At 37.0% G+C, this 12,753-nt stretch overlaps 1 protein-coding gene across 1 annotated transcript in view; it reads right to left on the reverse strand.

Moving 5' to 3' along the window:
- Window positions 1-12,753, reverse strand: part of LOC103219917 (contactin-associated protein-like 3) — a 234,107-nt gene that overhangs the window by 98,996 nt on the left and 122,358 nt on the right. Inside the window, 1 exon segment of the mRNA XM_073021415.1 lies at window positions 12-215. Coding sequence (XP_072877516.1) covers window positions 12-215 — 204 coding nt within the window.

Consider the following 12,753-nt stretch of genomic DNA (forward strand, 5'->3'; position numbering starts at 1 on the left):
TATTTTTTTACCTGAATTAAGAAAAAAGACAAGTTTTCCTTTAATTAATTCCAGAGTAATGTGATTTCCATGTTGTCCTTCTCTGTGAAGTAGAATTCCATTGCTCTGTATGGCTTTAAATTTCAAAGAAATAACGTCCCTTACTGGTTTTAAAGGTTTTTTATCAAGTTTGTACAGCAGAGCACTTTGTCCATCAAAATAAACCACCTTGGATTCTAGGAAAGAGGATATTAAAAAGAAATTCTAAATATAAATATGCCATACAGTAGCACACGGAAACTGTGTGCATCAATATGCCACACCACACACACATAGACACACATTGCATTTCTAATCCATTCATTGAAGGAAACAACTGACCATAATGTATTTTCTGTTGGCATCATAAGTTGATATACGTAATACCCACTGTTATATTTTTCTAACATTTTCTCAAACTTCATCATCTAGAAATGCTTTTATTAATCTACTCCCAATGGCTCTTATCTTTAAGATAAAAGCAGCCCATTTCTTCTCATTCTATTTGATTAAAAACAATCAGGAAAGAAGTTGTATTTTACTACAACTTGGCTAGGCTATGGTAAACAGTTTTTGGTTAAATACTAGATGTTGCTGTGCAGGTATTTTTTAGAAGTAATCAATAATATATCAGTAGACATTGAGTAAAGCAGGTTAAACTCCATAATGTGGGTGGGGCCTCATCCAATCAGTTGAAGGCTGTAAAAGAAAGAAAGAAACCTGAAGTTCTCTAGGGAGGAAGGAATTTTGCCTCCAAACTACCTTTGGACTCCAGCTGCAATATCAACTCTTACTTAGGACTTGCCAGTCCCTACAATCAAGTAAGCCAATTCCTTAAATAATCTCTCTCTACACACACACACACACACACACACACACGCGCGCGCGCGCACACATCACACATCCTGTTGGTTCCGTTTCTCTGGAGAGCCCTGACGGATAAAGGCACAGAGGTTTTGTTTTCTTGGATGCTTTGTTGAGAGAGCATGGCCTTAACACCTCTGGTTTGGTTCTTCCTGCTGTAGCTTGTCAGAACTCCAATGCTGCCACACTCTCTCAGCACTCTGTCAGGTCTTATAATTCACTATAAATGTCACATATGTTCAGCTCATCAAAAAACTTGTTTTATTTTATCGGTAATAAAAAAATAATATTTGATATTTGTCAAAATTACCCAGAAAATCTTTTTCAAAAGTAAAAAGAAAAATAAGCAACTGTCCTTTGAAACATATATTTATTTAATAAATGATGCATGAAAATCCAGTGAGATATGAAACTATTTGAAGCTGACTAGCTGATGTCATTCAAGTCAATAAGATGGCATTATTTGTTTAATTATATTTAATTTCAAAAAAATATTACTAGTATTTTTTGCATGGCTATCCATTTCATTCACATTATCTGAACTATATATAATAAACTGCACTTCAAGAATTGTCCATTTTATGTATCATTTAAAAATTTAGAAGTTTGATTTGCTCACATTGGGCTACTGTACTCATATGGAATTAATGTATCAAGTGCATGATGAATAAACACATTGAGTAAATTGTGTGTAAACTAAACAATTATTCCTTGTTATATAACTTATTATACGTTCATGATAAAAACAAAACTCTGTCAAATGTAAATGAAGATATCTAAGATTATTATTCCATGGCCATAAACTAAGGGAAACTTGAAAAAGATTGACTATAGATGTCCACAGTTTTAGCAACGCCCTAATACTTCAGTTTTTATCATGTCTTTATTTGTTGCTTAAAGAAAATGCTAATATTTGAGCTATATTTTTTCAGTTGACTACCAAAAAAGTTTTATTCCCAAAAAGGTTTTTTTCTGGATTATTGCAACCTATATGTTTCTTTTTCTCAGTCTATGTTTACTATTACTCTCCCACAGTAGTATTGATCTTCTAAGGCATGTGAAGTATATTTCCTGGAATGTTTCCCTCAGGCAAATAGAATAGTAAAAAACGTATCAACTAAAAGAGACATAAAGCAATGACCTTGAAACTCTTTTGTCCTTTAGCTGATACCTTAATTTTCTCTTCATTGTAACTGCTAGTGCTTGTATCTAGAAATAATATAGCTCATTATGCATATTTTAAAATAAAAACAGACGAATGAATTGCAAATTCAAACTTCCTAAAAAGCATAAAACACTCAACTATGATTTATGAAGTCGATACATAAAAATATGAAACAAAAAACGATGTTTGGGATGGAAAGCATAGAGTTCAGTAAGTCAACAGCAATGAGCTCGCCAAGATCAGCGCTGGAGAGGGACAACTCCCACATAGTCCCTCTTGAATAAGATCCTCCCACTGGAGAAGAAAAATTTCAAGTCTTGGTGCTTAGAAGTAATGTTAAAAGGTAACCTCTCTTCCCACTTTTCCACAAAAGTCATACTTTTAGCATTCTAAAACACTTGCAAGAGCAAAGAAAAGTTCTCCCAACTGGTCAGGTGCAGTGGCTCATGTCTGTAATCCCAGCCCTTTGGGAGGCTGACGCGGGCAGATCACTTGAGCCCAAGAGTTGGAGACCAGCCTGGGCAGCATGGCAAGATTGGTTACACTTGCCTATAGTTCCAGCTACTTGGAAGGGTGAGGTCGGAGGATCGCTTGAGCCCGGGAGGTTGAGGCTGCAGTGAGCAGTGATTGTGCCACACACTCCAACCTGGGCAACAAAGCAAGACTCCGTCTCAAGAAAAAAACAGGTCTCCTACCTAGCCACAATCAATACAAATATTCCCCTACAATATATATTTGAATAAAACACTAAAATAAAATAATTCCAGTAACACATTTAATATAATCTTTTATCAGAAACCTGTTGGAAAAAATCCTTTGTATGAAATTCAATTGTATAAATAGGAAATGTAGTGGGATAATGGAAAATTAATGTCACTTATTTTGTTTACAGTAAAATCCAACATTCCTCAAAGTTTTCAGAATAAAAGACTTGCCATTCAAAATGAATCAAGAAAACTTAGCTCGTGGTTTAAAGTAGGAAGTGCTTTTCTAATTTTATATGAATTTAGTTTATAATTATTAGCTTTATTAATTAAGATTATAGTTTTGACTGCTGAATCTCTATCAGTATTAGCAATGTGGACCCGACACGTTAGTTTGTCACCATTAGACCAGGAACTACATTTCCTAGTACACTAGAGTACTGTGTGGGCCTGAATCCCGGTTCCATCCTGGGTAAGTTACATAGCCTCTCTGTGCCTCAGTTTCCTCATATGTGAAGTGATTACACATACATTCCTCTCTCACAAGGTTGTTGTGAGGGTTAAATGAGTTAATACATGGGGTGCCCTCAGTGGACATCTGCCTCATTATTGTCAGGGCACTGGGCAGAGAAAAGAGGTGGAAATTAGTTTAAAATAGCACATAGGCGATTTACGGGAAAGTAGACAGCTTAAAATGATAGCAGATTTAAGTTCTGAAGGACCTAGGAAATCTTCAGTTTCCATCAGGAAGAAGAGATTTACAACTATTCATCCACAGTTACACAGCTCCTTCTCTGCCAGCCAGCTTGTTCCTGGGCTAACTCACTTCAATCACTGGTGACCTCAATCTTACTCAGAAGTATTAATATGTCTGTCTCATTTTCTTGTGTTAGAGGACCATGAGAGTTTTAAAATGATACTTGAAGATTATTGGTGCAATTATAATGTCTTCGCCACGCTTCTTCAAAGAATACTGGAAGAGCTAAGGACAGATGTGTTCACAAAGTTCCCGAATGCTAATTCTTGTAAGATAAAGAATTTTGCCATACAAAATATTCACATGTCTAGGAAGAACTGCGTCAGAAGTAATCTTGCTAAAATGTGTTATGTCCTAATTCATACAGCTAATATTCACTGAAAGCCTTCCATATGCTAGGTGAAAGATAAAAATGCAGAAGGCAATGAATTACTTTTAAGGAGCCCACAGTATAAAAAAGAGGATATATAATCCTGAAATATGATAGTTTCTTCCACATTCACTGTGATGCTTCTATAAACAGGCATCTGGTCCAGAATGACTTCTAAGAAACGATAAGGAAGGAGTCTACCTGCTTTAGACTCCTGCAAAGTATGAAGTCTCTGAAAAGCTAACGTAAGTAATTTTGAGTTGCTATTTCCTTTATTTCCTTACACTATATTTTACCTTCACATTTTACTTTTGTTAGAAACACACTCTGTTGCCCATGCTGTAGTGCAGTGGGACCCTCATAGCTCACTGCAGCCTTGACCTCCTGGGATCCAGTGATCCTCCAGCCTCAGCCTCAGCCTCCCAAGTAGCTGAGACTACAGGCATGCACTACAATGCCTGGCTAATTTTTTAATTTTTTTCTAGAGATGAGGTCTCACTATGATGCCAAGGCTGGTCTGGAATTCCTGGGCTCAAGCAATCTGCCTGCCTCAGCTTCACAAAGTGCTGGGATTACAGGCATGAGCCACCCCGCCTGGCCTCCTTTCACATTTTCCACACACAGAATGTACTCTTAATTCCGGCTTCTCATTACTACTTTTATGCTTCTCACTGTCATTCTAAGCACAAGCATGTCATCCCCATCTTACCTTACACTGCCTTTTCAGGAGAAACACATCAACATTGAGAGGAAAATATTGTTTGAAAACAGCAAGATTCTATAGGGTGCAAACACTGATGTCTTACAAAAGAAAAAAAAAACACTATTCCACAGAAATTTGCTTAAAGTGTTCTATCAGCCACCCTCATTCAGATCGACTAGGAGTGATCACTTGGAGACTTTAGAATGTGAGCCTCAACCAGACCAAGAATCAGGATTTCTGTGGGTGAGACCCGGGGGTTTGCATATTTAATAAGCTAACTAGGTAGCTGTAAGGCACGGAGGCTTCAGGATGATTTATCAGGGATGATGGGCAAATTACAGTCTATTCTCTAAATAAATTGAATATTAATTCCAATATGGGGCCAGGCGCAGTGGCTCACACTGTAATCCCAGCACTTTGGGAGGCAAAGGTGGGTGCATCATTTGAGGTTGGGAGTTCAAGAACAGCCTGGCTAACATGGTAAAACCCCATCTACTAAAAATACAAAAAAAATCAGCTGGGTGTGGTGGTGCATGCCTGTAATCTCAGCTACTTAGAAGCCTGAGGTAGGAGAACAGCTTGAACCCAGGAGGCAGAAGTTGCAGTGAGCCAAGATCACAGCACTGCACTCCAGCCTGGGTGACAGAGAGAGATTCCCTCTCAAAAACAAAACAAAGAACTCCACAATTCCAATATGGAAACATGAATATCATTTTCACAGAGTTATAATTTATACTCAATAAATTTAAGGTTATAGTTCAATGAGTTTTAACAAATATATATACCTAAGTTATTGCCAAAAAATCATGGTATAGGCAATTTCATATCAACTCACTAATTGCCATTTGTATCAAACTCCCAACACTGTCAACCAGACCCAGACCCAGGAAACCAGTGATCTACATTCTGTAACTACAGATTAGTTCTGTCAGTTCCAAAATTTCATAGAATTGTATAATGTGTATGTATGCTTTTGTGTCTGGGTTCCTTTGCTAAGTGTAATGTTTCTGAGATACACACATGCAGTTGCATATATCAACAGTCTGTTCTTTCTTATTGCTTGGGGTATTCAACTGCTTGACAACTTGTTTATCCATTTACCTGCTGATAGACATTTGGACTGTTTCCAGGTTTACACTTTATAAATAAAGCTGCTAGGAACATTCACACATACATCTTTGTGTTGACATATGCATTCATTTCTCCCAGGTAAATACATGGGAGTGGAATTGCTGAGTTACATGTTAAGTGTATATTTAGCTTAGAAGAATGCCAAATTGTCTTCCAAAGTGATAGTATCATTTTCACATTTCCCACCAGCAATGTATGAGAATTCCATAGCTTTGCCAAACACGTGGTGTTTTCACTCTTTGTAATTCTAGCCATTCTGCTAGGTGTATAGTGGTTCCTCATTGTGATTTTTTTTATTTCTCTAAAGACTAGTGATGATTCTTTTTAATATAATAATAAGTTAGAATAGGTGTACTGGGATTCTGTAGATCAATTTGGGGAGGATAAGAATACTGAATCCTGCAATCAGTGAATACACAAAGCTTTCCTAGGAAATATTTGCCTTTATTCACTCACATACATTCTTTCCTTCTGGGCATAATAAGAGGAACTTAGGGAAAACAGGCGTTGGTTCTACATTCTCAGTAAAGGCCTTGATCTCTCTAATTTTCATGCATGATCTCTCCTCTCTACTTCTTTTCTTTCCTCTCTCTTTTCTCCTTCTCCCATTTCCTGGTAAAGATAAATAGTCGACTACACAGAGTCTGGAATCCTCTGTGAGTAGGTTCACATTCCAGTTCTTCAACTTACTTATTTCTGATGGACATGGATTTACTTTTTCATCTTATTTTGGGTTTCTATCTATTTTACTTTTTTATTAAAACATTTTCTTTTTGTTTTTTGAGACAGGGTCTCACTCTGTCGCCCAGGCTGAAGTGCAGTGGCATGATCTTGGCTCACTGCAGCCTTGACCTCCCTGGGACCAAGCGATCCTCACACCTCAGTCTACTGAGTAGCTGGGACTACAGGCACACACCACCATGTCCAGATAATTTTTGTATTTTTTGTAGAGATGGAGTTTTTGCTCTGTTGCCCAGGCTAGGCAATCAAGCAATCTGCCTGCCTTGGCCTCCTTAAGTGCTGGGATTACAGGCATGAGCCACTGTGACCAGCTTTACTTACTTTTTAAAAATATTTGTTGAAATTTAATTAGCACTTTAGTATTTTACAGAAAAATTTTCCAAAATATTAAGTACATTGCATTATAAACACATTATTATATGAAAAAATCACATACACTTTGTTTTCTTCAATACATTTCCCATGGCATTAAAAGAATGCAGCTATATTTTCAGTTATGACAAGCAAACATTCAGAAGACCACAATTCCTACCAAGGACAAATAGAAAATGTGTATCAAGTAAAGTTGAAATAATCTTCTTGAAAGTTTTAAAGATCTTCTAGGACGGCCAGGACTCGAGAATGTAAAGATCTTAGAAGAAAAGCTCAGAACATTCTTTCTGCTTTTACTTTTGAAGCACTGGTCAACTCCCAAGGAGCAATGGACAAGAGACAAGGTGGCCAAGCAGAAAGTGACAGGACAGCTATGAAGCTGGGTCACGAAGTAGGGTCGCTGTAGACTCATCATAATTAGGAGTCAGATGGCAGAATTCAGAGATTTTCAAAGAAACGTTTTGGTAAAAGCCCTCAAATTCCAGTTGGGACAACTGAAGCACTGGACTCCAGATATAAGATATCAACTAGGCCTCATGGGGACTGAGGCGCTGCACTGAGTCAGCTAAATGCTTATTTGAATTAAGATCTGTGCCTAATCTAGAAGCCTATCGGAGGCTACAGTGGGGATTCTCTGGGGGATCATTTTGTCTTCTCTAGCCTCTACAGATTTTCGTCCAAAATGTCCAGAATTCAGCCAAAATTATCAAGACATGAAAACAGAAACAAGACAAAAACGAGACAATGGAAAAGATCAAGAGATAATCCAGATATTGAAGTTAACTAAAAATCTTTAAAATAACTGTGATTAATATTTCCAAGAAAATAGACAGCAAGATAAGGAATTTCACTAGAATAGATCAATAGAAATTGCAAAACTGAAAATTGCAGTAAGTAAAATTAATAACTCATTGGTATATTTAACCATAGACTTGCCATAGCAGAAGATCTGATTAGTAGTATAGAAGATAAAGCAGTACACAATATCTAGATTGCAGTGTAGATAGGACGAAAGAGGAGAGGGAAAGAGAGAGGACGGGGGAGGGAGAAAAAGAAAGAAAGAAAATAAGTTACAAACATCTCAGACAGATGTAATTGGAGTCTCAGAAAGGAGGAAAGGAAATGTGAGACAGAGGCAATGTTTTGAAGAAATAACAGTGAAGAATTACCCAATCTAATAATCAATTCATAGAAAAAGGAAATTTAGTGAAATTCAGAGAGGACAAATTCAATGAAAACTAAAACAGCTACATCAAGGTAAAACTGCTGAAAATCAAAGACAAAGAATAAATTCTCAAAAGTAACCAGAAGAAAACTACACATTTCCCTTATAGGATAAAAATCAATTGCCTATTGATTTCTTAATAAACATCATGAAAACACTAGAATGCCATTTTTAAAAGGCCAAAAGAAAATAACTACAGATCGTATTTTCCAGCAAGCTGAAATAGCCTTCAAAAATTCATATAAAATAAACACGATTTTCAAGCTATATGACAAAAGCTATATGACAATTTATTACCAGTAGAACTGAGCTAAGACAAATATTAAAAGGAGTCTTTGTAGCTGAAAGAATTTGATTCAGAAAGAGCATGAAAATGCAGAGAAGGTAAATATGTGAGTAAATTCAAGTGAATACTGATTGCAAAAAAATTATAATATTAAATTTTGTGATTTAAAAATAAAAAAATACATACATGTATGTATGAAACTAAAATGTGTCAAGATAGCACAAGGTCGGATGGGTTTAACTAACATAAGTTGTACTTAAATCCTAGTATTGTTTGGAAAGTGATAAAAGTAGTAGTTCAAGTACCCATGGGAACAAAATTAAAACAGGAAGCAATAGCGGAAAAACTGGAAAAATTAAACTTGATTAACTCAAAAGAAGAGGAGAGAAAGAGGTGTATAAAACAAGTGAACCAAATATAAAACAGAGAGTAACATGTCATCTACAATTTCACATATGTCAGTAATTACATCTAATATAAGTGGACTAAATATACCAACTAAAACTCAATGATTTCCAGACTGGGTTTAAATAATAAAGAAAGAGTCCTTACATATGAAGACAAAAAGTTTGAAAGGAAAGAATGGAAAAGATATTCCATGAAAACACTAATCAAAAGAAATCTGGTATAGCTATACAGTACTATCATCAGAGAATGCAGACTTACAGGCAAGAGGCATTATTAGAAATAAACAAGGATATTTCATAATTATAAAAAATCAATTTTAAGGAAGATAAAACAATTTCCAATCTATATGCATTTAATGAAACAGCTTCAAAATATGTGAAGTATGTATCTCTCTTCATTTTACTGGAATTCATAGTTCAGGCATGCTTATATCAGGGTAATGGTAGACATAGAGGAGGACAGCGGATACACCGTAAACTCAACTCTGCCTACCACTAGCCAAAGCAAGTCATGTGGCCGGCTCAAAAATCAGGGGGCAGGGAAGCATACGCCACTCACAGGCACTGGCAAGGGACAGGTGCAGAATTGGTGCCAGTGATGCAAACTAGCACAGCACGTATATGTAAAAAGTGATAGAACAATTAAAGGAACTTTAGATAGGCAGGTAGTTCTAACTTCATTAGCACACCAATGAAGCAATACAAACTTGGACCATCTCAGGAGTTATGAAAATTTCCCATGTCTCAAATTCTAACCAATGACAGGTAAAATTTTCAAAGGGAGAAAATAAAATTTGCTTTTGTCCAGTCACTATTAATTTTGTTTTATTGGAAACCTCCACTTGCTGTCTGTTGTTCCTACAGAAAACAGTACAGCACTCAGTTAATCCATATGAAACTGCTAATATTCAACTGTATTTGATCTACAAAATTGGCAAATATATGGTTCAACCTAATTAGTGAAGCTAGAATGATGAATAAGAAGAGGAGTGATTGGTAATAGCATAGCTATGTAAGACAGAGTCTGAATGACATATAAAACTATTTGAAGACTAAGTGATAAGAAAATGTAACAGAAAATGCATGAATAAAGAATTACCTATGAGTAATAAAAAATGATTTTCACTTGGGACATTATAAAAGAAATCTTCATGAAAAGAACAGTTTAGAATTCTGTTAATTATCTGGGCTGTACTCCAAGTATTAACATTTTAGAAAGAATCCACCACTCCCAGATGCCCTCCCCCTCCACCATTAAGGGACAAAAAAGCGGTGAACCAAGCTCTTCTTGGTTATTTATGAAGTCAACCTTCAATAGTTTTTTCTTCATGAATTATTGCCCCTGACTTACAAAGGAATAGAAGCCCAATCTCAATGTAACAGAAACGTGAATCAGACAAAAGCCATGTTTGAGTATTACCCAGTGAAAATACTAAAACAGTAGCATGGAGTGGGATGTGAGCCCTTAAAATCTGCATAGTGGACTGGGAATTAAAGAGATGGAAAGGACACTAACCATTTGAGAAAACAACAGGAAGAGGACTGTTCTAGTTTTTCATTAATATCAAAGAAAGTGGAGTGATTTAAAGAACTCTGAAGTTGAGGATAATTAAAGGTGGCACGATAAAAATGAGGAAGGCACAGAATCAAACACTAAATGTTTAAATACAATACAATGAGGCTTGATGCCGTCTCTCTGAAAGTAGAAAAGCTGCTGCCGCCATCAATCAATGTAGCAATATATCAAAACAAGTATCAATATAATTATCCTTTATAAAACCTCGGCAGTTATTACCCATCAAGAACATGGAATTGGTAAAGGACTGGAGTCCTCTCCCTGTCTCTGGTATTATTTGTAGCTCCTGCACTGCCGGCCCCTGGTGGCTTCTCAGATTGCTCACTTGGAATATCTGGGTGTTAATAACTGCCTTTCTACTACATAAAGATGCATCAAATATCAGATGGAAGAATGGAAACATAACTGTAAAATCTTATATTTGCTATTTTTACTAGAGTTATTATAATTTTTAATACTACAATTTATAACAATATAATCTCCAAGATACCTGCCTTACCTGGATGGCTAGTATAAGAGAGAAATAAATATCTGAAATTTGGATTCATTATTCAGATTTTGTTATCATCAATCAGACATTTTTCTGAATTGCTTCATTCATTCATTCATTCATTCACTCAATGCAAAGCTATGGTGCACTTAGTATGTTCCTGGCTCTGTATTAGTTGCTAATGTTACAGCAATGAATGTACCTTACCTGGTGTAGCCTGAAGTCTAATGAGGAAAAAGGAAATTAGGCCTCTAATAAGACAGATACATTATATAAAATACATTATAAAAAATGTATTTTTTATACATTATGTAAAATACATTATACATTATACATTATAAAAAGTGACTATAGCACACGAAGGCATACTATAGGCTTCCTGGGAAGTTATCATGAGGAACCAAATTTAGAGTGACGGCCTAGGAAGCATCATTTAAACTAAGATCCAAAGGAGGAGGAGTAAATAGCCAGTTGAGAACATGGGGAAGGAGCATTTCAAGGAGGGGAGACCATAGGCATAAAGGCTTTGAGTCAGTAAGAAGCTTGATACAATTGACAGTGGACAGGTAGCAGGTGATGGCAGCAAGAGGTGGCACTGGAGAGTTATTCAGGGACAAGCTCCTCCAGGCCTTGCTGGGAGTCTGGATGTTATTTTAGGAATAATGGAAAGCCACTGATGGTATTAAACAGGGACATAACTGTATCAGGTCTGCATTTTTAAAAGGTAGCTTGAGTTGCAGTGTGGAGAATATAATGTAGTATGTCAGCTATGAGCAGACACAGAATGACCTAAACTTGGAAGGCAATTTCCATATTCCGTGGGACACCAAGTTTGGATTAAGTCGGTAGTAGAGCTGGAGAGAGCTGAAATCAGGCAAGGTGTAATGTGGAGGGAAGAATACAGAATTTCATGATTCACTGGACATGGAGGGCAAGGGAGACAGATGCGTTAAGGACTCACAGGGTTCTGGCATAAGAATCTGGGAGTTCCCTCTTGTTCTTGAGAGATGCCCTCGAAGGCCTGGACAGGCAGTAGAGCATAGGGAATTTATTTTTCTAAGTACTGTGGGAAACAATCCTAGTGTCTTGGGTGTGGCTTTAAGCATGTTTGAACAATCGGATGTGCGTGTTTTTCCTAGGAATCATCCTGATTACTGTGTGGACTAAAAACTGGAAAGGTCAAGACCAGAGACGAATAGCTGATTTAGGAGGCTGGCGCTCATTTAGGCTAAGCTGGAGGGAAAGAGAGAAATTCACAACATTTAGGAGACAGAATCGGTTTTCAGTGAATAGGTGGCTGTTGGTATCGTTTTATAAGATGGAAGACAATGGAAAATAAGCAGATAGACAACTGAGTTTTAAGTGTTCACAGGGCCAGTGAAGAGAGTTTGGTACCAGAGGTTGGAGCTAGGTTGCAGATACATATTTGGAAGTTATCAGCCAGTGTGTAAATGCTACTGAAAACTCACAGAAGTGGATAAAAGGCTCAGAGAGAGCTTAGGAGCAGGATAAAAGACCTAGAACCAATCTGTGGATAATGTTAGCCTTTAAGGAGTGGCAAGAAGAGTAGCATGCAAAGATGCATGGAAAACCAGGTGTCAAGAAGGGCCCAAGGCCATCCATCTGTGCTCATGGCTTTATTCTGCACTTGAGCAGCAACTCTGGGAGAACCTACAACCTATCCCCAGGCTAGAAATGGAAATAGAGATACATTCATAGACTAAGCCAGGAGTCTGTGAAAACACATACAGTTTAAAGGAATAATGAATCTATCATTGCAAACGAAGTGTAGAAAAGCTAATAAAACTACGGCTGGGCAGTCCCAGCTATTCAGGAGGCTGAGGTGGGAGGATCCATGGGGCCCAGGGGTGCAATATGATGATCAGGTGTCTGAACAAATTTTAGCATCAAATGGTGATCTCTCCAAGTGGAGGACCACCAGGT

This window comes from Chlorocebus sabaeus, chromosome 12, assembly GCF_047675955.1.
Source record: "Chlorocebus sabaeus isolate Y175 chromosome 12, mChlSab1.0.hap1, whole genome shotgun sequence".
Lineage (NCBI taxonomy): Eukaryota > Metazoa > Chordata > Mammalia > Primates > Cercopithecidae > Chlorocebus > Chlorocebus sabaeus.